Raw genomic sequence first — 25,236 nt, 5'->3', positions numbered from 1 at the left:
ATGTTTGTGTCCTAAGTTGCTGATTTCTATAGTTAAGTTTATTCCTTCTATTTTGTAGTAGAGTGCTACTCTAGCCTCTAATTGTACCTCAATATTTTGGCACTTTTTTTTCCCTCTAAGAATATAAACATTTAAAGCTAGAAACTCCCCTTATCTATTGCTTCAATTCCCCAACAAATTCTGACATGATTACTTGGTTCTAAATATTTCTGATTTTTATCACAACAACTTCCTTGTTTTAGGGTTTGTAAATACTTTTCAGATGTGAAGTATTAATTTTTCATTATTTGAAGGCCACACGATGGTGCTCAGGGAACATCCCGGAACTGGGGTCAGACTGGGCCTCTTGAGCACTGGTACAGAAGACAGGGGCACTTGTCTTCCACATGGCCAACCAGATGTGATTCTCAACACCCTGAGCACAGAGCCAGGCATAAGCCCTCAATCCTCAATTCTCCCCAAACATGAAAGCAGGGTTCAGTCCTGCTCCCAATCCCCTCCTCCTTTTGCCCTACCGAGGCCCAGAGAGCCCGCCACTCAGCTTCCTCTCAGCGTCCTGGGACTCCCATGGAGGGGCATCTCTGTGGGGTGAGGCCTGCGCCCTCCCCGCATAGGCCCCGCTCACAGCCTGGCAGCAGGACGGACGTGAGGGTTGGAGGCGCTGTGGCTTCCAGAAACAAGAGACAAGCTGCCACTGTGCGGCCATGTGAGTCTGGAGCCTGCGCCCAGGCCCGGGGTCCTGAGCAGGCAGAGCACAGGGCAGAGCAGGGAGGGAGGAGCTGCTTTGAGGCTGTGCCAGCAAGCAGAGCGCTCTCAGAAGCAGCCGGAGCGCAGAGCAGTACCTGGCCGTGAGCTGGAGGCCAGGGTGCACTACCCGCAGGCATGAGTGATTATCATTGTCACCCCAGCCTGCAGACTCCCATATGGACTCAGGGCTTCTCCTGAAGCTGGCCCAGCCCACGAGGGCCTCTGGAAGGCTTATCTATGTGCAGAGATTCCTCCAGCAGGACACCGAGCCTGCTCTCTGCCTCCACCCCGCGGCTCGCAGAGCCATGTGGGGAGAGGGGAGGGCTGGAGCACGTGTTCTGAGCTGGTCGCGAGGCAATGGAGAAGACACGGGTTTGACTCACAGCGGCCCCGGGATCTGGTGCCAGGTTGCCTCCAATGCCCCCAGACACACCATAGGTGAGCGCTGAGCAATGCTGGACTAAAGGAAAGCACGCGGAACCACCAAGTGTTGCACTTGGGGAGCGAGGACCACGGTGTGGCTAAAGGCTGCTATCCAAAGTCAGTTCTGTGTGCTAAGTGGGGTCTCTGGAACCAAAGAATGCAGACAGCTTTTTTTTTTCCGGGGGCGGGGGGGATGGGAGATTGAGGTCATACCGGGCAGCGCGCAGAGACCAGTCCTGCCTGGCCTCAGGGGAACTATGTGGTGCCGACCTGCTGTGCTATCGCTCCAGCCCCAACATAGCTCCTTTTTAAAATTGAAGGTGCTTCCTGTTTACAATAGCTAGAATCTGGAAAAAACCTGAATGCCCAGGAACAGATGACTGGTTAAAGAAACTCTGGTACATCTACACAATGGAGTACTATGAAGTTGTTAGAAAAGATGAAGTCATGAAATTTATATACAAGTGGTACTACATGGAAAGTATCATGCTAAGCAAAGTGAGTCAGAAAGAGAGGGACAGACATAGAAAGATTGCATTCATCTGGGAAACATAAAGTAACAAAATAGGAGACTAACACCCAAGAATAGCAGAGTACCAGGTTTTAAGTACCAGGAGGTTTACTCCATGGCTTGGAGGCCAGCCACACACACTGGGGGGAAAAGGCAGCTCAGATAGAGAAGGGAGGACCAAATAAAGGGTGTTGGGAGGATCCTCCCAGGATGGCAGATGCATGCTGAAAATAGACTATAGACCGAACATGATTGCCACTCAATGCCTCTTTTACAAACCACAGCACCCAAAAGGAGAGAGAGAACAAGGGGGAATGCCCTGCCACAGAGGCAGGGTGGGAGGGGGGAGAAGGGGGTGGGAGGGATACCGGGATCTATAGTGGTGGAGAATGGGCACTGGTGGAGGGTACCGGGATCTGTGGTGGTGGAGAATGGGCACTGGTGGAGGGATAGGTATTCGATCATTGTATAACTGAAACCCAAGCACAAAAATTTGTAAATCTCCAACTGTACCTCATGGTGTTTCACTAATAAAAATCTAAAAAAAAAAAACCAAAAACCTAAAAAAGGTGCTTAGGGACTGAAGGTAGTACAGCAGGTAGGGCAGTTGCTCTGCACATGGCCAATCTGCAGCCCAAATGGTCCCCCAAGCACTGTCAGGAGTGATCCCTGAGCAGAGAGCAGGAGTATGCCCTGAGCACCGTCACACATGGCCCAACCCCCAGCCCACCCCCCTAAAATCAAGGTTCGAGATATAGTGAATTCTTTCTGGGCAAGGGACATGGTCGTGTGTACAAAGCAACGAACTGTACAATGAGTCCTGAACAAAATGAACAAAAGCCCCAGAACCTTGGGGTAGAGGAACCAGAGGTTCATCTGCCCTAACCCCCTAAACTCCCCACTCTCAGGGCAAGACCAGGGACACTGAGGGTCAGCAGCCACGTGAGAGCAGGGGTGGGAGAGCAGGGCCACCTGAGTATATATAGCATCACACACAGGCAGAAGGGATGTGTGGGCAGCGGCAAGATGCATCTTGCCTATCTCCACGGCCCAGGGCAGCCACAGGATGTGCTGGGCTTTTACAGTCTGTGGGATGGAGCGTCTCCACACCTGCTCACGAAGGCTCTTGGGAAACTCAGGAGTCGGAAGCACGCGCAGCTGAGAGCTGCCCCTCTATCCACAGGCATCTGTGGGGGCCCCAGCTTCGGCAGGATTTCATTCCCTCCGAACCACTGCTTCTCAACTGTAGGTCTCCAGGGGGGTTTTAATAAAACACCAATGAAGGCCTCTTCCACATTCCCACACACAGATCTTGGCGAGGCCAGGACCATTTTTAGGAGCTCCCACGTGGATATGACACGCAACCAGAATGTGTGAGAGCCATGGAGTGCCTCAAGATCTCCTGTGTGGGCCAAGCCTCCTCAGACCTCCAGCACCCGCTGTCCAAAGGCCCTGCCCAGACACACAGCCCCAAATGGACAGACCCCTGTGGGAAGGGGCTCAAGCCCGCCCCATGATCGGGGTGCTCTGCAGTTCCCTTGGTCCTGAGCTGTGCCTATGCACCTGGAGCAGGCTGAGGTCCTGCCCCACAGAGTCAAGCACAGACTCAGCACACACTCGGGGGCCAAGGACACACCAGCACTTTAAGGCAGCCGGGAGTGTATCACCAGCAGTGTGGATTTCTGAGCTGTGTTCTCAAAAACACAGCTTTTGAGTTTTCTAGGCAGACAAAGGTTCCACAATTAAAGCACTTGTGTCAAGCAAACACAAGTCTGGAACTCTCCTTGGACACCCCACCATTCCCAGGCTTTGGGCAGTGTCCCCCAACCTCACAAAAGAAAACACCCCAGTGACCCCCACATGGCACGCATGTGCAAAAACAGCTTTTGCATCACCTGAATCTCAACTCAGGTAAGGAAGGGCTAAGCATGCCAGTTTTACCCAAAACTGACGAAACCAACTACTCAGAGCAAAAAGAAAATATTTCAATATTCCTGAAATTCTTTTTTTTTTAACCATGGCACTGTGACCTAAGAGTCTAATGGAGGGAAGGCACTGGCCTCACATGTGGCTGACCTGGTTAGATCCCTGGCACCGCCAGGAAGGAGTGACCCCTGAGCACAGAGCAAACCCTAGCAATACCAGGTGTGGCCCAAATCCCCACACTCCACACCCAAAAATCAGCTGTACACACTACAAAGATTCCAGTGCTTTCTCACATGTCTGCACAGGTGGAGCACCCCCATCCTGGCTTCCACACGGAGTCCCCCACTGCTATCGCTAACAGAAAGCTGCTGCAGGGCCTCGGCCAATTCTTCCAGTCACTTGATTCCCCTGCAGAAAGGCCAAGAACCTTAAAAACCAGCACCATCCGTGAGGTGCAATGTTGAAGCAATACGCTCTGGCCCACAGGCAGGCCCTGCACTGTCAGTCACAGCGAGGAGAGCTTTGGAGGGGACAGAAAGGTGAGCTCGAGCCAAGCCCCGAGGGTGAGGACCAGGGGAGAGCTACCCAAGCGAGGGGAGCGCGACCAGGATTGTGGCCTGGGTGCATACAGGAGAGCTTCTGGCCAGGCTATGGCGGAGTCACCAGCCACACGCTGCCGTGCCTCACTTTCCTCAGACCCCTGGGGACCAATGCTGTGCCCACACACTCCCTTGGATATGGGCCTGTGGGAAAGCAGCCCAGCCCCTGCACACTGCTTCGGCCAGCAAAACCCAGGGCCAGCCTCTCCTGTGAATGAACAGTCACACACTGCAGGGCTCCTGTGTGCTCACCCGCCACCTCCTCGGCAGGGTCCAAGTCATGGCACGCACTGGATAAATAAATGCTTGTTGAAAGCACAAGTGAGTAAGACGGAAGGAGGATGGAAGCAGGGGCAGAAAGATCAAGCAGCTTCCGTCTCCGTCTCTGTGGGCCCGTTCAGAGGAAGCATGAAGCCTCCCCAGTACTCACCCATGAATATTCATGTGCACAGAGGCAGTCAATCCCTGTGTCACAGGACGAGCTGGGGGGTCGGAGGGGTGGAGTCACCAGAGAGCAGAAGCACCACCTGCTGCCCCTGCCGGAAGCCGCCAGCTCTGCCCGGGCCAGCCAGTGGGCGGGCGGGCAGCGAGAGCGCTGTGCTGGCCAAGGCCTTCTGAATCAGCCGCCTGTGCGCCTTCCCGGACCAGGTGGCTGTTTTGTGTGTCGGGAGGCGAGAGGAAGTGCCCCGCTGACCTGGCAGGCTCCAATGTCCCCCCCTCAGCCTGGAGCGTTTTCTCCCAAGGCCACTGTGGAAGCACGGGTGACGGCAGGGTCTGACACAGCGGCTTTCCCTGACAGTGCTGCCTCCCAAGACACAGGGACAGTCGCACCCATCTTTCTCACTTTAGACTCTGCCTGGGGTCTGGGGGTCATGCCACACCCACCACAAGGTTTTCTTTTTTATAACTGGTAAATCTGACATGTCTGGAAAGATGGGAGTAAACCATTATCACCCGGTGGTGGCCTTGGAAGTTGTGTGTCAATCGAGCTGTAGTGACCCAGTGGCTCAGTTGTACGGCATTTCCACTGATGCCTGGAGATGCTCAAGTATTGCAAATTTAAGGATATACATGTAATTATAAAGCAGTATGAATACAGTAGTATAACTGCTTGGACAATGTGAAAACATTAAGTGCCAAGAAAATAAGAGGGGAAATAAAAAGAAGCAGATAAGCTAACTTCAATTTTATTTGAGAATTCCTATTTTTGGGTTTGGGGCCACACCCTTAGGGCTCAATCCTGGTGGTGCTCAAGGGACCATATGTGTGATATCTGGGATTGAACCTGTCGGCAAAGTGCAAGACAAGTGCCTTACCCGCTGTACTACCGATCTGGCCTGTTCCTTAAATTTTAACCGTGATTTCTTGATGCAAGAATTTAGATGCCTTTTCTAGGACTTGTCTGGCCACAGTCCAGCTTTACCACAGTCCAGGAGAACAGGGCAGGGGAGCATGAGCACTGAGCTTACTGTATGACAGAGAAACCAACAAAGTCTCTGGGGCTTGACCCTCTATCCACTGCCCAAATCACTGGTGAAATGCCACATGCATCTGGCTCATGACAAGGGTCCTGAGCTGAGTCAATGGCAAGAGACAACAAACTTGCAGTTTAGGAATGATGTGTGGTCACCTGCAGATATGAGCCCAAGCAGGTTAAGTTTTTTTTTTCTTTGCTTTTGCTTTTTGGGCAATGCATTGGGGTTACTCCTGGCTCATGCACTCAGGAATTACTCCTGGTGATGCTCGGGGGACCATATAGGATGCTGGGAATCGAACCCGGGACGCCCGCATACAAGGCAAATGCCCTACTGCTGTGCTATAGCTCCAGCCCTGCGGGTTAAGTTTTTTAAATTGATTCTCAACTTCTAAAAATAGATCTCAAAAATTTAGTTCATAATCTTCTATTCAAAAGCATAGTCAAAGGGTCATAAAAAGAAAGAAAAGAAAGCCCTAAACTGAAGTATTATTTAGTCATAAAAAAGGAACAGAGGAGGACAAGGTGGATAAACTGAAAGCATAGGGCTGAGAGTTTGATACCATTTGTAAGAAATGGTCAGACTGCATAAACAGAAAGCAGACTGGTGCAGTGACTTCTCAGGTGGGAGGGAGTTTCTTCCTAGAGTGATGAAAACATACCACAATTAGCAAGAGGCTCTCACAACAAAGAGAATGGCTGCTAAACTCCACCAAACAGCATAACTATGATGAGAAACTTGAATTCCATTACAGAATAACTGGGGGAAATCTATGGCAGCTACCCTGGAGGTCTGGCTTTACTTATTCAAAAACTAAAGGATGGAGCCAGATCGATAGTACACTGGGTAGAGTGCTTGCCCTGCATGCAGCTGACCCGGGTTTAATCCCCAACATCCCATATGGTCCCCCAAGCACCAACCAGGAGTGATTCTTAAACACAGAGCCAGAAGTAACCCCTGAGCAATGACAGGTGTGGCCTGAAAACAAAGACCAAAGAAAGAAGAGGTTGGTCCCCAGTGGGCAGTTCCTTAGGCAGCACTCAAGGGGCCTCTCACGGCTGCCCTGGCGAACACAGGGTCTTGTTCTCTTGGGAAATGTAAGAAGCTCAAACACTGGAGGTGCAGGGCCCAGTCCCTGTGGGCTTGCCCTAACCCTCCCAGCTTGCCATGACCTTAAACGCAGGCTGTCTGCCAGCCAAAGAAAATGCAGGGCAAAGCTCTCCACTGAAAATATGCAACTTTGAGGATAGAGTGATAGTACAGCAAGCAGGGCGCTTGCCTGGCATGCAACCGACCAGGGTTTGATCCCCAGCATCTCATATGGTTCCCCAAGTCCCACCAAGTGTGGCAGGCCCCATAAAAAGGAAAAATGGTGTTTTGGGGGACAGTGATGTGGCTTGGTGATCAGGTACTTGCCTACAGAGGAAGCCGTGCTGAGCTGGACCCCTGCAGCCCGGCACACCAGATATGCGACATCTCTGGCACATCAGGCACGTGTGTCCCAGACACGGAAACAACCAAGGGAAACTAGTCAAAAAGTGAAAGTGAGATCACTTGACATCCCGTTACTCATTGATTTGCTCGAGTGAGTGCCAGTAACGTCTCCATTCATCCCTGTCACATGCTAGTGTAGCCCAATGGCAACTGCTTGCTCCAGGAACACGAAGAGTCTCAAACTGTCCGTGTTCCTCAAACTGTTCAGGTCTTGAGGAAGAAGTCTGACCATCTCTTAGGTGGGCGGCCACGCGATCTTCTGACGTCCCTTGGAATCCAGGAGGTAACAGTTCTAGTACAGCGGTCATCTCCAAATCACATTATGTGTCCAGCCCATCTGATTTTCAACACCTTGGCAAACGAGACAGGGTCCCTGATTCTTGATCCTGGACAGAGGTCGGAACTCCGGATTCTTTCTCTCATTTGAGTGAAGTGTGATACTCCAAGCATAGCTCTTTTGATTCCTCTTTAGAGACCCGAATAGTATTTTCATCCTGTTTTCGTAGGGTCCAGGTCTCTGAGGCTTATGATAATGTAGAAAGAACGGTGGAGTCTAAGAGATGTGCCCGAAGCCAGAGGTTCTTTGTCCTCTTAGCTATTTCTTCAATGCTCTTGAAGGCATCCCATGCCGCTCTCTTCCTCCTGCGCAACTCAGGTGCCAGGTTGTTCGTCATGTTGAGTTCTCGAGAATTGCTGCATTCGAAGATGTTTGTTCCTTTGAGAGCAAATGATACCTCAGGAACGAGTTCATTTCTCATGAACATTGTCTTCGTGAGATTCAACTGCAGTCCGACTTTCCACACTCATGGTCGAAGTCGGCCAGCATTTGTGCTGCTTGACTAATATTTGGTGTTATTAGAATAATGTCATCAGCAAAGTGGAGGTGGTATAGTTGTCAACTGTCTATCTTCACTCCCATTCCTTCCCATTCCAGTCCTCACATGACATTCTCAAGGGTGGCACTGAAGAGTTTCGGTGAAATGGTACCACCCTGCCGAACCCCTCTCTTGACCTGGATGATCACTTCTTTGTAGAATGGTGAGATCCTAGTAGTGAATCCGTAATACAGCTCACAGACGATCCTGATGAATTGAGTTTGAATGCCCTGTTTAGCTAGGGCTTCGAAGACCGCTTCAGTCTCAACAGAATCAAAGGTCTTTAAGTCAATGAACGTTAGACAAAGCAGCATCTTGAACTCCCGAGAAACCTCAATGAGCTTGGTTATCATGTGGATATGGTCGATCGTGCTGAATCATTTTTGAAACCCGGCTTGCTCGCATGGTTGTCCTTCATCTAGTGTTCTGCCAATCCTATTCAGGATGACTCGAGTGAACAGCTTGTAGACAAAAGACAATAGGCAGATCAGGCAATAGTTGCCAATGTCGTGGATGTCTCCCTTCTTGTATAGTAGTACAGCCCTGCTGGTTTTCCATTGGGACGGAACCTTGCATTCAGACAGGTAGCATGTGAAGAGCCAAGCCAATGTATTGATGAGTTCTGTCAGCAAATCCTTCAGGTGTTCGGGTCTGACCTTGTCTGGGCCGGGTGCTGTTCGCTTCTTTACCGACAAAATGGCGTGTCAGATTTCAGAAGGGAGAACACTGGGAACGACATATTCATCCTTTGGAATTTGGTATGTGGGCAGGTGGATGTGGCTATCAAAGAGATCCAAGTAGAAGTCACGGATAATCGTCTCCATTGCCCTTCGGGAAGATGTGATAGATCCACCAGGATGTCAGAGGTCAGTCATCTTGGTCTTGTAGTTGGCGAAGGACAGGCGGGCATTGCGAATGCTTTTCCCAACTTCTGCCACATTGGCCAGCACTGCTGCTCTTCTCTCTTTAAGGTCTTCCTTTATCACTTCTCTGCACTGCTCTGCCTCCTTTCACGAATCTCCAGTGACCCAGGGATCACAACCAGAAGACCCACCCTGCTGGGGCCAGATAAATACCTCATCAGCTGACCTCCACTATCTCCGCTACCCAGCCGCTGCACGCTCAAGGCCGCTTTCCAGCAGTCACGCGACACATCATAAGACACTTAATACCCATTTGTCATTATTGGTTTCATTTGAAAATATGGTTTGAACCATGCGAACACCCGCAAGGGCAATTAGAGGCCACCCAGAAAGCCTCTACCCTCTCAGAGAGCCCGGCAAGCTACTGAGAGTATTCCACCCACACAGCAGAGCCTGGCAAGCTATCCGTGGCATATTCGATATGCCAAAAACAGTAAATACGATGGGTCTCATTCCCCTGACCTTGAAAGAGCCCCCAATATGGCAGCGTTAAGAAGGATGAGCAAGGAGAGGCTGATTAAATCTCAGGGCTGAAATAGGCTACCAAAACAAAGAAGGACTAAAATGATTGTCTGTACTTTCAATGCACATACACTGGCATCGGAAGGACCTAATGGTGTGAGCGCAGAAGATCAAGTATGACATCATTGGTCTGACCAAGAGGAGAAGACATCGATCACATCACACCATTTTTGACACTGGAGAAGAACTGTTCCTTGGAACATGCAACAAAAGAGGTGTTGGTGGTGTCAGTGTCCTTGTCAACACAAACTTGGCCATGAGCATTGATTCATTCAAATGCTTAACAACCCGAATTGGATAATTACACTTGAACAGATGTGGCTCGCTGCCAGCAGTTTCTATCTTCATTGTCTATGCACCAACATCCAATTATGATGAAGAAATTGAGAAGTTCTACATGGAGCTGGAGAAGTTCTATAAGGAAGACCACACCATCTACAAGATCATTGTCGGTGATTTTAATGCCAAGATAGGACCGAGAACATTAGCCAAAGAACTCCACATTGAGATCCATGGCCTAGAATGGAACAAACAGGGTGAGAGACTATCTGAGTTCATCATGTCAACCAAGACCAATCCATGGTAACTCGCAGTTCCAGAAGGCTGAATCTAATCCTTGGACATGGGAGTGTCCCAGTGGACAGTTCCACAACGAAACTGACCACATCATATTTAATCGACGGTTTTGCCTGACCCATGTTGCTGTTGTCCCAAAATTCCAAACAGGATCAGACTGCCGTCTCCTTCGTGCAAAATTCTACTTCATGAAGTGGGGAGAAAGGGCTGCAAAGTTTACTATTTGGCACTATTGCAGCAACATGGAAAGATGCTGTTGTTGACGACATTGACAAAGAATACAATCGACTGGTTCAGCACCTCCATGATTGTGCAAGGAACACGGAGAGAGAGAAAGCCAGAAAAAGACGTCTGTCTTCAAAAATTCTCGAGCTTATTTGTCAACGTGGTTGGGTGCAAGCTCGGGCAACCACAAGCTAACATCCAAAAGTGAGATACTATGGTATAATGAAAGTCTGTTTTGCTCCCATAACCGCTGAGCATAACAAACCAACTAACTCAACTGGTTCCAGTGTGACCATTCTTTTTTGAGCACTGAAAAGCTACCAGTCTCTGGGGCCAAAGAGATAAGACAGGGGTTGTGGTGCATGCCTTGCATGCAGCAACCCTGGTTCAATTCCCAGCATATGGTGAGGCCCAAACTCATTGGCCCACCTTCCCACAAACTACTAATCTCTTCAATGATCATTATTCAGCTCTCAAAGCGACAGGTAATCTTTCCTTAGAACGTCTTAGTTACAAAGTGAGGTGGCCACTGGGTTTGAATACGGAGACTTTCATTTGTGTCTCCTGCACACGGGGTCCCTCACATATGCCTCATGCCCAGAATGCGCTCCGAGATCTCCCAGATGCCCTGACAGGGCTACTGCTGAGGTGTTCCCGTCCTGCTAGGCCTGCAAAGGACAAACGGGAGTCGAGTCTGGCCCATGCACGGCAGGGTAAAACCTGACATCTGCTACACCTGGGCAAGCATCCAGGAAACCAATATGAATGTGAAGATAGTTCCAGGTTGGGGAAACACACTCCAAGGCAAGTTGCCACAAAATATACAATTTAAATTTCAAAGCCTGAAAGCCTCCCTCTCAGGCATGAGCAGGCGTGTGACCACAAACTCACGAGCTAAGGCCTGTGTCAAGGAACTGGGAAACCCAAGATGCACCCAACATGTCCAACCAATTGCGCCACTCCTGTTTCAAATATTCTGTCACAAACTCTCTTACATTTTGCATTAAAAGGAACCATCAGGGGCCAAGGAGAGAATACAGTGGGTAAGATGCTTGCCTTGCATGCAGCTGACCTGGGTTCAATTCCTGGCACCCCAGATGATCTACCAAGCCTGCCAGGGGTGATCTCTGAGTACAGAGCCAGCAGTAAGTTCTGAGTACAGCTGGGTGTGACCAAAAACAAAAATAATAATCGTAACAAAACAGAAATAAGAAGAACCATAAAGTATTCATTTAGCCTATTAAGCTTATGCACTATTGCTTTAAATGAGTACAAAATTTCATTTCTATTCATTATAACAACTTGAATTACATATTTCACATCATATATTACAGTTTCTTAACCTGGAGTTCTGGGTACAAGGCCAGGTGAGTTGACAAGTGACCAGATAAAGGACAAGTTTCTGATATGTGTGGCAAATAGCAGGAAACTGTTCCCAGGAAGGAGAGTGCAGGGACGCAGGCCACAAGCGCGGGGTGTCAGCTGCTCGACCTGCCCACTGAGGGTATGCAACCACACTGGCTCCCACCTCCCCCAGATAAGAGCAAGCAGTTCAACCCAAGCTCGAGCCACCCAGCAGGCAGGGAGCAGAGACCCAGGGGTGTCTTTACCGAATGACGACCAGGAGTCTGCAGCGCTGGCTGGGGCCACTGGCCCGCCCCAGGGGTTGCTCTGGTTGGCGGAGACTGACGGGCCCCACGGCTCTGCTTTGGGGGCAGCAGGGCCCGAGCTGGGGAGGGCGTCCATTAAATCCAACAGAGTAGTCTGCGGTGGGTGCGAGCAGTGCTTTTGAGATAAACAGAAAGAGACAGGGTTTAGTTTGGCTACAGCAGACATTCACAGAGTGGCTGCAATGCTGCCTGCTCCTCTTAATGGAGCAGGGGAGGCCCAGGAAGGCATGAAGCCCCATCTCCTGCCCTGTCCCATCATCCACCAACCCTCCATCGCCTTTCCCCCTGCAGCTCAGCTGCTGATGGTGTGCCAAGGGCCGCCCAGTAGGTGGCTGCCCCTCCCCCTGCCTCCCTCCCAGTTGCTGGCCTGCAGCCAGGCCCCCAGGCTGTGCCCTCCCGCTCTCCCAGTCTCTCCCGGACGGAGCCCTGGGCCCTGTGTGAGAGGCTCTGTCCCTGCCTGGGGGTGAGTTCACTGGGGACAGAGCTGGGCCCTGCCACCTTCAGGACCCAAGTGGGAGCCTGGCCTGTAGTGGCAGTGGATAGAGGAACCGAGACCAGAGCCAGGAAGGGTTTTCTCTATCGGGAACAGTCCCAAAACACTTGCTATGCCCCAACTGAACAGGCCTTGTCAACAGGGCTCCTGGACGAAGAGCGGCAGGAACTGAGGGTCCACTCAGTATCCAGGGCACACAGGCCCACGGCAGCCAGGTGTGTTTAGCAATAATCTGAGGGTCTGAGGGTTGGGGTGGGAGTGTGGGGGGCCACAGCCAGCAATTCTCAGGGGGCTCACTCCCAGCTCTGTTGCTGGGGGACAGAAGCAGGATGGGCACTGAGCAAGGCAAGCACCTCACCCCTGCACTGTCTCTCGGGTCCCTGTGGTGGCTCACCCCTGCCGCAGGTGAGTGCAGGATGAAGCGAGTCTCCCAGTGCCCTTTCCAGGACGTGCTCACCTCTCTCTTTTTTGGAACTTTCACTGTGTCTCTTCTGCTTTCTTCAAGGGCCATCTGTAACCTGAGGTCATCCCCCCGCCTGAGCCGTTCTTCCTGCAGAGGACAATGGACCGTGAGGCCAATGGTCACTGTAATAACATCACTAAGAACAAAGCACCACAGACAAGAAGCAGGAAAAACAAAACTACAAGACAGATTCTTTCAGAGAAGGCTCATGGAACAATCTAGAACGGTTACACTTCTACATCCAACATGGCTCTCCTCCATCTCTCAGGAGCCTCCCCAGAGGGGGGTCCCAGCAGGGAGATGGGGGTGGCGGCATCACCAGACTGGGAGAGTACTAATGTACTAATGTGAGCGTGTGTTTTCCTCATAATGAAAATGGCTTTATAGTTCTTTCCAATTACAGAAGCAGTATGTCTCCTTACAAGACACAGAAATACGACAATCCAGAAAGGAAACAGAATGGGGATAAAAATCACTTAACACTCCACCTCCCACTGGGTGTGCTTCCAGAGATGACTGTAGGTATTTGTTTCTAAGATTTCTACCTGAAATGATTCATTATACTTAATTCCTATTTACTCAAGGCAAAGTTGTCATGTACAAAAGATGGGATCATCTGGCTTTTATCCTCTATAAGAGCTAAGCATAAATATATTCATTATATTTTGCTTCTCACAAATATGAAAATGGAGATGAGTGATGAGTGAATACGGGCTGGAGCTGGCTGTGGGGACTGTGCCGGGCACAGGGGCAGACTAAATGGCTGTGTCTCAGCCAATGCAGCTGCTCAGGGTGGCAGCTTTAGGTATTTCTGGATATTGCTATACAAATCCCGCGGCAATGAACTGCCACCTAATCACTCCCAAGTGAACCCCACTTCTAAGAGGGCAGCAAGCACTTGCTACTTATCCTTTCTTTTCTGCATTATTTTTTAATTGAATCACTGTGAGATACACAGATACAAAGCTGTTCATAATTGAGTTTTAGTCATACAATGTTCCAATACCCATCCCTTCACCACTTCACATTTCCTGTCACTGATGTCCCCAGTTTCCCTCCTGCCTCGATGGCAGGCACTATTCTTTCGCTCTCCCTCTTTCCTACCAGGCACTGTAATTTGCAAAACAGGTCCTGACAGGCTCTCATGCATGTCCGTTTCTCTTCTTTCAGCATGCAGTTTTATTTTTAGGGTTTTTTTTTTTTTTTTTTGCTTTTTGGGTCACACCTGGCAACGCACAGGGGTTACTCCTGGCTCTGCACTCAGGAACTACTCCTGGAGGTGCTCAGGGGACTATATGGGATGCTAGGAATCGAACCCGGATCAGCCACATGCCAAGGCAAATGCTCACCCGCTGTGCTATCGCTCCAGCCCCCACAGAACACAGTTCTTGTGTAGAGGGATCATTTCCAGCCACCACTGCCCTGGCGTCACTCTCTGTCCCAATTGTCCTCACACTCAACCCTTTTTAAAGGCCAGTTCTGGGAGACAGGCCTGAGAACTGTGGCCCGAGGGCGGCCGTCCTGGGAAGGTTTCAGCAGCATCTCCATCCCCTCCCCAGCACCCCCAAATGCTGCATGCTTATTAATGCAAACCAAGAACTGGGAACATTAAGCCTACACACACACTTCCGTCACTCTTGTTTCCTGAGACATTTTATTTCAGCCAATCCCCCCAACCCACCACCACCACCATACACATACATACAGTGTTTCGAGGTTTTTGATTCACTTTCCTATAATCTTCCCAGGACACACACACACACACACACAGTTCCGAGGTTTTTGATTCACCTTCCTATAATCTTCCCAGGGTGCTAAGCCACATGAGCCACGCCCTGATGGCCAGGCCTGCAGACACAGCACACGCTCTTGGCAAGACAAGGGCCCTGCCTCCTTTACTGTCCCTCCAGACCCTTGAAAGCACTGTTGACTGTCTCCTTCCTTGGCACCTGCTTTAAAACCTTTCCCTAAAGAACCCTGAAACTTGGTAGCTCACTCTGCAGAATACTCCCTCCCGAGAAAGAAACATGACGTGACCCTCGGGAAGCCCATCTGAAACGCCCAGGACAGGCCCCAGGTCACTGTCCTCCCTCACACAGAACCGTCACCAGGTGGACCCCACTGACCTGCTCGGCGACTTCTCTGCTCATGGCCAGTGCCAGCTGTAGCTGCAGCTCCTCTTCTCCACTCGTCTGGGGCCGGGCCTGCTCCAGCTCAGAGGACACCCGCGGGGAGGTGGCTGTGGGAAGGGCAGAGTCACCAGAGGCAGCGGCAGTGCTCGGCGATTACCTGACCCGCGCGTCCCGCTCCCGTCCATACCCACCAGGCCTGCCACAGCCTAACCACTGGGCACTGTACAGGAAAGGTTTGCCAACAGTTCAGTGTGCAAATCGAGCCATGATCAAATGGTGTTTTACAGCTCTATCAGCCATGTGGCACCAACCAAGAAAAGAGACCTTCGTAGTGGAGCCACTGCAGAGAAGACAGAAAATATATACAGTTCTTGGGGAAAAGGACCAAAGGACATCTTTCAAACAAGCATGGGACACCCCAACACTTAAGAATCATCCTAGGAATCCAGGATATGGCCCAAGGGGTAGAGTACAGACAAGGCCCTGAATCTGATCCACATGCCCCCTACCCCAAAAAGCAACATGGGGCATAGGCCTGTTGACCCCCCAGCATCACTGAATATATAGCCCCACAACAAAATAAATACATAAATAACCCAACAAAAAATGTTAAAGAATCTTAAAAAAAGAAAGAAAGAAACTCACTCTCAGTATGATAAAGATCAGGGAAAATGAAGCCCAAACATTTCTATAGCAATCCAGGTTTTCAAGTAAAACTTGACCTGACTTGGAATGATGGAAATATACTGACAATTTCTGCCCTGTGCACTTAAAGCTCTCAGCAGTGCCTGTGCAATGTGCAGCTTGGAGGGATGAGACTTCCTCACTGATGCAGCAGAGCTGGGAGAGGAGCATCCAGGGCACGCGGGCAGCTGGGTAGGGTCAGCACAACGTGCAGCAGGGAGCAGCACATCCCCAGAGAGTGAAGCTTTGTTCCTAGGCCTGTGTGTTCCCCCTCTGCCCAGTCAGGAACTCACGTGGGCCGCCCAGCTGCAGGTTCCCCTTCCCCGTCTGCCCAGCCTTCCCCATACGGCTCCTCCTCTGGGCTGGGGGGGAGGGGGGGTCAACACCCACCCTCTTCTGCAACTGGGTGGGTCATGCTGGAGGACTGCTTGGTGGAGGGCCCAGATCTACCCTCACAGCATCACATCTATCCCCAGAGTTTGGCAGAGCGTTGGATGGGCAGATGGACACACGCACAGATGGCAGGACAGACAGACAGACAGACAAAGGGCTCAACTTCATGACTGATGAGCGATGGTTTGAAATGCTCTTCACTATGAGTTCTTGCACTGCGTTCCTTCCATCTTTCATTACATCCCTCTGAATAAACTAACCATCTGATCTGTCTCCCCCAAGTGCTGTGCCTGTTCAAATCTTCCATCTAAACTGGCTCCTTATCATTTTTAGTGGATTATTCATAACAAGCGATACAAAATTAATTATTGAGGTCTTGCTCTGGGGTCAGGCTTTGGGAGTCGAGTGGAAATATTTGAAATACAGTGATGGGAAGGTATCATGGTGGTGGGACTGGTATTGGAATATTAAATATAATAAATTATCGTGAACTTTATAAAAATAAAATTTGAAATTAAAAAAATATAAAAATAAACTGGCTCCTTAAGGTCTGTCCATCGGAGAAAGTCAAAGGTGGGGATGAATCCTGACCTGTGAGGATGGGCTGGGTGGGCTCTGGCTCAGCACAGGAACAGGAAAGAGATGACACGGGAAGGTCTGGAGTGTGAGGGCCAGCGACCGAGGGGCGAGGGGAGGCTGGGAGGGGCAGCCTAGGCAGGGGACAGGACCAGCATTACTTTGTCACGCAACTTTAAAACCACACACAAAATTCAAAGCAGTAAGTAGGAGGTCATTTGGAACAGCTCTGCAGTGGGGGCCTCTGTTCTGGCTTTGATTGCTCTCAACCAACAGATTTTTTTTTTAAGTCAGCAATTACCACATGTCTATTCTAAGCTATACAAACAAGTCAAAGAACAAATCAAAAACAAAAATGCTGCCATTATCAAATACACAAATAAATTTTTTCCTACAGAAGAGTAAATCAAATCCCATCTTACTGCACCACTCTAGTTCTTTTCCAAAGCATTTCTTTAAGAATAAAGTTAATTGGTAACAAAATGTCCTTGAAGTCATTTTGCTTATTTGGTTCCCCCAAATATACTTGAACAGGGAGTCCATGTTCTGCTGTGCTTGCTCCAAGCCTCACCCGTGCCCCTCACAGAGCTTATCCATTAGGGCCTCTTGTGTCCAAGAAGCGAAGGTGGTAACATTCAGACTGGCGGAAACAAGGCAAGGTGGTTCCGGAGGACTCTCCCAACCAGATCAACACCCACACACTCACTCACCCTGTGCCCAGCCTCGTCCCTCGCTCCTCATCAAGACGCAGAGGCTTAGCAAAGTCCCCGCTGATAACAGCACACCCTTCATCTACCTCCCAGTGGAAACTATGAGGCCACGAGCAGAAGCTCTCCTAAGCTACTCACTCCAAAACCAATGATCTGAAACATGCCCTGTCTCGGCAGCAAGCTCAGCAGCAGCTGGGAGAGGGAGAGGGGCTCCAAGCAAGACCCCAGGAGAAACATGGCCTCCCTCACCCCTGAGGAGTCCTGGCTGGCATCAAGTGCATGTGCACAAGTTTCTGTCTACCTAACACTGGCTGTCGGAATAATGTCTGGCCAGTGCGTATGAAAACAGCTTACCACATCAATGCAGAGATTAGAAACAGGGGCTTCCCCGAGACACTGTGGTTTGGTAGCGGATGTGCAGCTCTCGCCGGGACAGATGGCAGTGTCCTGACAGCGGCGCTGACAGCGGCTCAGCTGCAAGGGAGGGCTCCACACACACTCCGGCCCTCCTGACTGCATCTTGGCCCCACAAAGGGCCTCTGTGTCCATGCAGGTGACAGAAAACACAGAGATGCTTGTGAGCTGACCTGAATGAGCTCGATGACCACCTGGGCTGAGCCCTGGTCCTGCTGAGAATCTGAAGGGCCTCAACTGTCAGGAATCAAGGCGGGAAACAAGGGTCAGGAGACTGCCCACTCTCGGTAAGTCGATGCTTTCTGACCGGACACACTGCAGCGATGCTAGTGGAACCACAAATGCATTGAGCGCCACCTCCACCTCCTGCGCTGACATCTTGGGAATGCAGGCACAGCCTTTTCTGTGCGCAGGGAGCCCACAGAGTCCACCATCCTCTCAAAACAGGCTGAGAGAAAGACAGAAGACCACGCAGTGCAGAAGGACGGGGCCTGTTGGACTGGCAGTCTGGATTCCGCAAACTACCAGGTTAGTGACCCAAGGACCCCAGACCGTGAGAAGACCCCCGTTCCCCAAACACCCTCCTCCAACAAAGGACAACATTTTCTAAGCAAGGTCTGCTGGCCAATTTCAAGTCATTTTGAAAGAAGCAGAGCAGTCAAGGTAATAGAAAAACAGGAAATTGCTTCTTCTCATCAGTTGTTTTGCAATCTTCCTAGAAAGTACTTCAGCAGCAATTACGTGCATATATGCTGAGTCAAGGGGACAGATGCTGTGGCAGGGCTTTACCAGCAGCCAGGACCAGCACTGTGACTTCTGGGAAAGCTCATGCATGCCTGGTGCCTGCAGGATGTGTCTCTAGCTGGCGCTGTGAAACCCCCACTAGCTGTACCCTGGCCCATCTGCTGCAGATGGCACCCAGGCTCAAACCTGGGCCCACCATTCCCTCAGGGAGACCCTCTCTGAGCTTCCACGTCTACCTGAGCAATGGGACCTTGAGGATGCATCTTGCCCCAGGTCCCCGCCCTGCTGGAGTCCAGCATCTCACAGCTGGAGTTCGTGGGCACTCCTGTCTGCTGTCTCCAGAGCAGCAGCCACAGAGGGGGCGTCTGACACAGCCACCCTCCTCTCCGGGCACATCTGAGGGTGGGACACAGCACAGAGCCGCTTCCTCTCTCAGGCGCCCAAGTCCCCAGTCCAGCCAAGTTCCTTCCTTGTTACTCAACTACACTCAAGTGTTTACTGGGTTTTCAAGTGGCGACATCTTCCTGAAGTTCCACGGGCCACTTCCTGAGTCAGTGATAAGCCTCGGTCACTGAGGACACCAGCCCAGCAGCCCTGCAGAAGGCCCTACCCAGTGCTTACATTTCAGCCTCCCAGGAGGGGGGGTTGGGGGTGGAGAGAGGGAGGGAGGGAGGGAGGGAGGAGAGAGAGAGAGAGAGAGAGAGAGAGAGAGAGAGAGAGAGCGCTTTGAGTAAAAAAAGCAAATGAAGAGAGAATAAGTTCAGGTTACCCGAGTTGGAAAAGAGTGAGCGTAGAGAGACCATGGGAAAGCCTGCATAGTGGAAGATGAGAAGTGCACCCTTCAGACCAGAGAGCGGGGGTGAAGAGGGCATGTGAACAGAACAGGGCCACCCCTGCGCTCACGAGACCCTCAGCCTGAGACAGTGCTGGCCGAGTGACTGCAACCCAGACTCTCGAGCTCATTTCCGGGTCACATCAGTGCAGGGTGAGAAATGAGCCCAACACCACACCAAGCACAGGCCGGCAGCTGCAAACAAAGAGTCGCTCTGTGCAGGCCGTCCTCTGTGCCTCAGGCCTGGGCAGCTGGGCTGTGCCACCACCACACATTGCACAGGCAGCCTGTGGCCGGGGTGGCCTCGCTTTTGACACAGCCATCGTGGGCATTCTGCAGATGACAGCGTGCATGGGGCGGTTCCCGCCATGATGACAGCCTCGTCTCTCTCCCCCAGGGAAGACACGTACTGAAGAACACAGCGATGCCCACTGATTCAGACACTCTGGCAGGAGAGGAAGCAGAATCCCTCCTCTTATCCTGTACCACTTTCTCCCCCAGACGGCTGTAGCTGCTCATGACTCTGCCCAGGAAAACCTCTGAGTACATGGTTCATGTAAGCTCCACATGCAAGGGTGCTGCACAGGAACCGCACCCCTCGCTCGCAGTTTGTGTTTTTGCTTGTCTTGGCCTGACCTCAGCGAGTGTTCGGGGCACGAGAGGTCACCCAACAAGGGGGGGTTATCTGGATGCCCGCCCAGACCCGGGGGCTGCCACTCTCCCTCCTCACAGAACCTTAGCATGGAGGCCGCTCTCTGCACTTAGTCTTCCTTCTGTGGCATAGACACAGGCACTCCTAGGACTGTCAGGACGAGCCCGTGAGAAGTGACACTTACCCAGCACTCAAGGGTATCTGTGGACCCTCAGTTCGGGAGGGCTCCACCCTCCCTCCTAACCCCCAACTTACAGACCAGGCCCAAAGCTCTGAGACAACAGGACTTGCTCAAGGTCGCCCAGCCAGGAGAAATGGGCCTGACCATGAAGGCTTTGCTTTTTATCACTCTTTTCACAGAGAAGAAACTCGGGCACAAAGAGGTGTAATAGATCCCTCCCACAGAGCAGGGAAAAACCCAAAGTCAAGTCTCAAGTCAGTCCCAGGCTTGCTCCCTGAAGGGGCTCAAAGGTCCGACCTCCCCTGCTCTAGCCAGACACCATGTTCTGCGTCCCTGTAAATGGGTTACTGTGTCCCAGTGAGGAAAGACAATACACACAAATACTGCAGTGAAGGACCACGCAGCGTGTCAGAGGAGCAGAGGAGCAGAGGCCTGGGGGCAGAGGGCAAAGAGGCTGAGCAGACAGGACCCTCACTCACGGGGTGAAGGGTCTAAGGTGGTATAAACAGACGAGTTCCAAAGGGCAGTCCTGAGTCTGGAGGGTGGGAGTAGACCAGCGAGATGGGCAGTCTAGGGAACGGCGTGCTTGGGCAGGAGGAACACGTGGTCAGATACTGACATATTTAGCCGAGAGACTCGTTACACCGGGGATGTTCCTGCCCACCCAGCCCCGGCCCTCACTGACCCAAGGCACCCTTCATACCATCCACACGGTGCGAACAGAGGCTCAGCACTCTGGACTGGTCCTTTTGTGTTTTTTTTTTTGTTGTTGTTGGTATGTATCTTGGGGCCATACACGGTGGTGCTTAGGGGCCTTATGTGGTGCCAGAGATCGAATCCACACTAGCTATTGGCAAGGCAAGCACTCTCTCTGCTGTACCATCACTCAGGCCCTGACACTCCACCCCACCAGAACGTGAGGCCTTATCTGGAAGGGGTGAGATGGGGGCGCCCACCCCGTGTGACTGCAGTCTGTGGGGCAGACACATGAGGAGAGGGGATGGGTGACACAGGAGTGGGGTAGCGTGTAGCCCACACACACCCAGTACTGTTGATACCACCACCGCCACCCCAGGGAAAGCCAGGAAAGAGCAATGAAGAATTTCCAGGGGGAGGCTGGGCTCGTCCACACCTGAAATGGGAATTTCTGGCCCCCGAAGGCTAAGACCGCCTGCACCTGCCCCTGGAGCTGCAGGAAGCCACAGTGTCACCACCATCCCACAGGTGAGTCAAGGCCAGGCTCTGCGTCACGTGGGAAATGGCGGCACGGCACCTGCACTCCCCAGGAAACATCCTGGACTTCTCTGCTCAACGCCCCACTGCTCCCCCTGGGAGACCAACCTCACCGGCTACATTCAGTTCTAGAATATTCCAGCAGGCTGTGTTCTCCTTCTACTCCCTAAGTGGGTAGAAAAACTCATTTCCATCCAACTCCACCTTCTCAACCACCTTGTCTCCCAACTGTGCCACAGGATGAACCACGGAGCTCAACCTGATTCACAAATCACCCCCCAACCCGACTCACCCATCATCTCTCCCCTACCCCTGTCAGGCAACAGAACAGGACAGGCACATGGCAAGCAACCGGCTGGCACCAGCCCACAGGCCCACTTAGTCTGTGCCTTTGCTGACCTGCTGCAGTCACGCCACCCCTAGACCCTGCCAGAGGCACCGACCTCTGCACAAGCTCCCATGGCACAAACATGTATCGACACACTCTTCCATGCAGTTTTCGGTGAAAACTAGACAAAGACTGTGACTTCCAAAGCTATAACTCACAAGAGATTTGGGGGTCTGAGGCTTTAGTCCACAGATACAAAAGCTGAACCCCAGGGAGGAAAGGAGGGAGAGCCCATCAATGGCTGCATTCCGCCCAACTCTGCCTGACCAGGGAGAGCGGGAAGCTGAGCAGAGGTGGAACAGAGACAGAGGCAGTGCAGCCCAGTCTCGAAACAGGAGCGTCCATGGCAGCTGCCCTCGGGCTGCAGATGAACCTGCTGAAATAGGCAAGGGAGCCTGGCAATGAGCTTTCAGAAAATAGTAAAATGTACGAAGAAATTGCCCAGTCCTGAAGAAGTCCAAAGACAGAAGGAACACAACCCTCTGAGATGCAAATTCTGAGCTCTTTGGAAAGGGAGAAACTGAAGCACCACCCAGAGACAGGTAGACGCCCTCAGAAAAGGAGCACTTCTGAGAGAATTCAAAGGTAACAAGAATAAGAGAGGCCAGAGCAGGGGAGATAGCACAGCAGGTACGGCACTTGCATTGTAGCAGGCAACTTGGGTCTTATCCCTAGCATCTGCCAGGAGTGATTTCTGAAAGCAGAGCTAGGAGGAAGCCTGGAGCATCACTGGGTGTGGTCCCCCATAAGGAGGAAAGAAATATATATGGGAGTCCAAGGCAATGCTGGGCTGAAGACAGCACAGTGAAGAGGGTGTTTGCCTTTCATACAGCCTACTGGAGCTCAATCCCAGGAATCCCATCTGAACCCCCGCCTGAGCAGAGCCTGACGTAAACCTGAGCACCACAGGGTGCGCGTCCACACCCCACCCAAACAAAAAGTTCAATGTCAACAGTAGTTTCTCAGAGAAGTGACTGTTACCGTTACTTTTAACTGGAAGACCAGTTTAAGACAGCAATTTCCTTCTTTTAAATTATTACTTATCTTAAAACACACACATAAACACAAAACCAATCCCTGTACCCACTCTGGGTTCTGGGGCTGGCAAGTGGCATAACCTCAAAGATTCTGCAATGTTTCAATAATCTCCTATGAAGTAGGACGATACATGGAAGAGTGAACCAAGAGAAAGCTTAGAAAAGCTTTTGGTCCAGAGTCTGCCATGACACCACTGACGCTGGAGAGAACCTAGAGATGATTCTGATCCTGAAAGGGAAATGCGCCACCTATTAGGGGCTTCCTCATGCAGGCAGGGTGGGAGACCACCAGTGACTATATGGAGAAAGTACTAGCACGGTCCCACTTCATCACCCAAGATAGGTCATGGGTCGGAAATGTAAGGATGTAGCAAAAGGCAAATACACGAAGTAAGACAAAAACTAACAATAATAACAATCAGACTGTACAATCAGATTGTATTTTCACAAGAATGGCCGCTAAGGAGTCAGCCAAAGGGGAGCTTCTGTGGTCACTGCACAGGGGTAGGCAGTAGCCAGCATGGGCCAGCCCCAGTCTCTCTACTCACTGGCCCAGTCCCAAAGTGCACAGGGGTCAGAACAACTCCCAAGTCATAGACGTTCCAAGATGCATGTCCAATTTCCTCCCGAAGCTACCCCTGGGCATTTGTTCAACCATTCGCCTCTCCGGAACCAGAAGACCACTCAGAACAAGGTCATAGGGCCAGATTGGGAGCCCCTCGCTGCCAACGGCACAGTGAATGGCACAATGTCGAAGCATGGTCAATGGCACATTCAGTCTTACAAATGGGCACATAACTAACATTCTGAAAACAGGCACTTTTTGGCATGGAACTATGCATCGCCCTTGAATAAGACTTTATCATCTGCATACCACAGGGCAGGAGGTCTGCTTTATTTCCATGGGGCACTAGCCAGACCCTGATCCCTTTCTGGGAGGACAGCAGCCTGGGGGAATACGGGTCCCTGAGCTGGCTTTCAACTTCCCTCTAGATTAAGAACCTTGTCAAAACCACACAGTGGGAGCTCCCAGCCAAGACCTCCCACCTCCACCCCAGTGCAGGTTGCTAATACAAGCAGCTGGGGCGCTGCGGGCCAGTTCACCCAGCAGGGTGCTGAGTGCCACTGTCTGAAGCTTAGAATTCTGGGTTAATCAGAACATGCTTCTGTGACAAGATAATGAAACAGGAGCACAGCACAGCATTTACAACATTCCTACGATTGCGGGAAAGAAATACTCAGGGAGGAGGCCAGAGCATTAGTTTGGTAGGTGAGGAGCTTGCCTTGCATGCCGTTGACCTAGGTTCAATCCCTAGCAAGCCCTAAGCACTGCCATGAGTGATTCCTGAGAGCAGAGCCAGGAGTAGCCCCTGAGCAACACTGAGTGGGTGACTCAAAAACAAAACCAAACAAAACACTTAGAGAAAAGGTCCAGAAGCCAATAATTCCAATAGCTATCTGTATAAAAGACAATGGGATTTCTTCATCTTTTTGTACTTTGTATGCTATAATGAGGACACACACCACCTTAATCATGGAACCAGTAGTTTCTTCTTTCACATTTACACATTTGCCAGTCAGAAGCAGAGAAAGGGAGTGGAGGGACAATGAGTGAACTGGATGAAACTCCTCATGAGGAGACAGATCCCATCACAACCCCAGTTTCTAGCTGCTGAAGGTAGGTGTGAGGTCTGTGGCCGTGACTCTGAAAGGGCACTGCCCCAGCCTCCCGCTGAAGAGAACGGGACACCATGTCCAGCAAGCAAGCATGGTCTGGCTCAGCCCACCAGCTAGGTCAGACATGTATCCCAGATTCACACGCAGGCAGAGAGAACACAGCAGGCACCACATTTGCCTTACATGCAGCTGACCAAGTTCAATCCCCAGCACTTCCCAGGAATAACCCATGAGCACAGAACCAGGAGTAAGCCCTGACCACCATCAGTATGGCGCAGCATCCCACTGAACAATATATATAGATATAGATATATAGATATAGATATAGATATAGATATAGATATAGATACAGATAGATAGATATAATTTAAAAATCTGGCTTCCCAGCCGGCCAGCTACAATGGCTTAGTTAAAATTTTATTACTAATAAAAACTAGCAACTAAATCATGTGGCTAAAATCAATATTAAGCATCAAGAAACTATGCAAATGTTCTCCCTTTTGGAAAACAGTGTGGACGATTCTAAAAAATTTAGAAATTGAGCTGCCATTTGACCCAGCAATACCACTCCTGGGAATATATCCCACAGAGGCAAAAAAGTATAGTCGAAGTGACATCTGCACTTGTTTGTTCATTGCAGCACTCTTTACAATAGCCAGAA

At 51.0% G+C, this 25,236-nt stretch overlaps 1 protein-coding gene across 1 annotated transcript in view; it reads right to left on the bottom strand.

Annotated features, from left to right (window-relative positions):
* Positions 1-25,236, bottom strand: part of EPN2 (epsin 2) — a 78,847-nt gene that overhangs the window by 6,582 nt on the left and 47,029 nt on the right. The window contains exons 6-8 of the mRNA XM_056135745.1: positions 15,049-15,161; positions 12,917-13,009; positions 11,907-12,081 (exon numbers count right to left, since the gene is read on the bottom strand). Coding sequence (XP_055991720.1) covers positions 11,907-12,081; positions 12,917-13,009; positions 15,049-15,161 — 381 coding nt within the window. The remainder of the gene's footprint in view (positions 1-11,906; positions 12,082-12,916; positions 13,010-15,048; positions 15,162-25,236) is intronic.

Source organism: Sorex fumeus, unplaced genomic scaffold (assembly GCF_029834395.1).
Source record: "Sorex fumeus unplaced genomic scaffold, SorFum_2.1 ptg000122l, whole genome shotgun sequence".
Taxonomy (NCBI): domain Eukaryota; kingdom Metazoa; phylum Chordata; class Mammalia; order Eulipotyphla; family Soricidae; genus Sorex; species Sorex fumeus.
The sequence above is the reverse complement of the archived record's forward strand: the minus strand, read 5'-3'. Positions and strand labels throughout refer to the sequence as shown.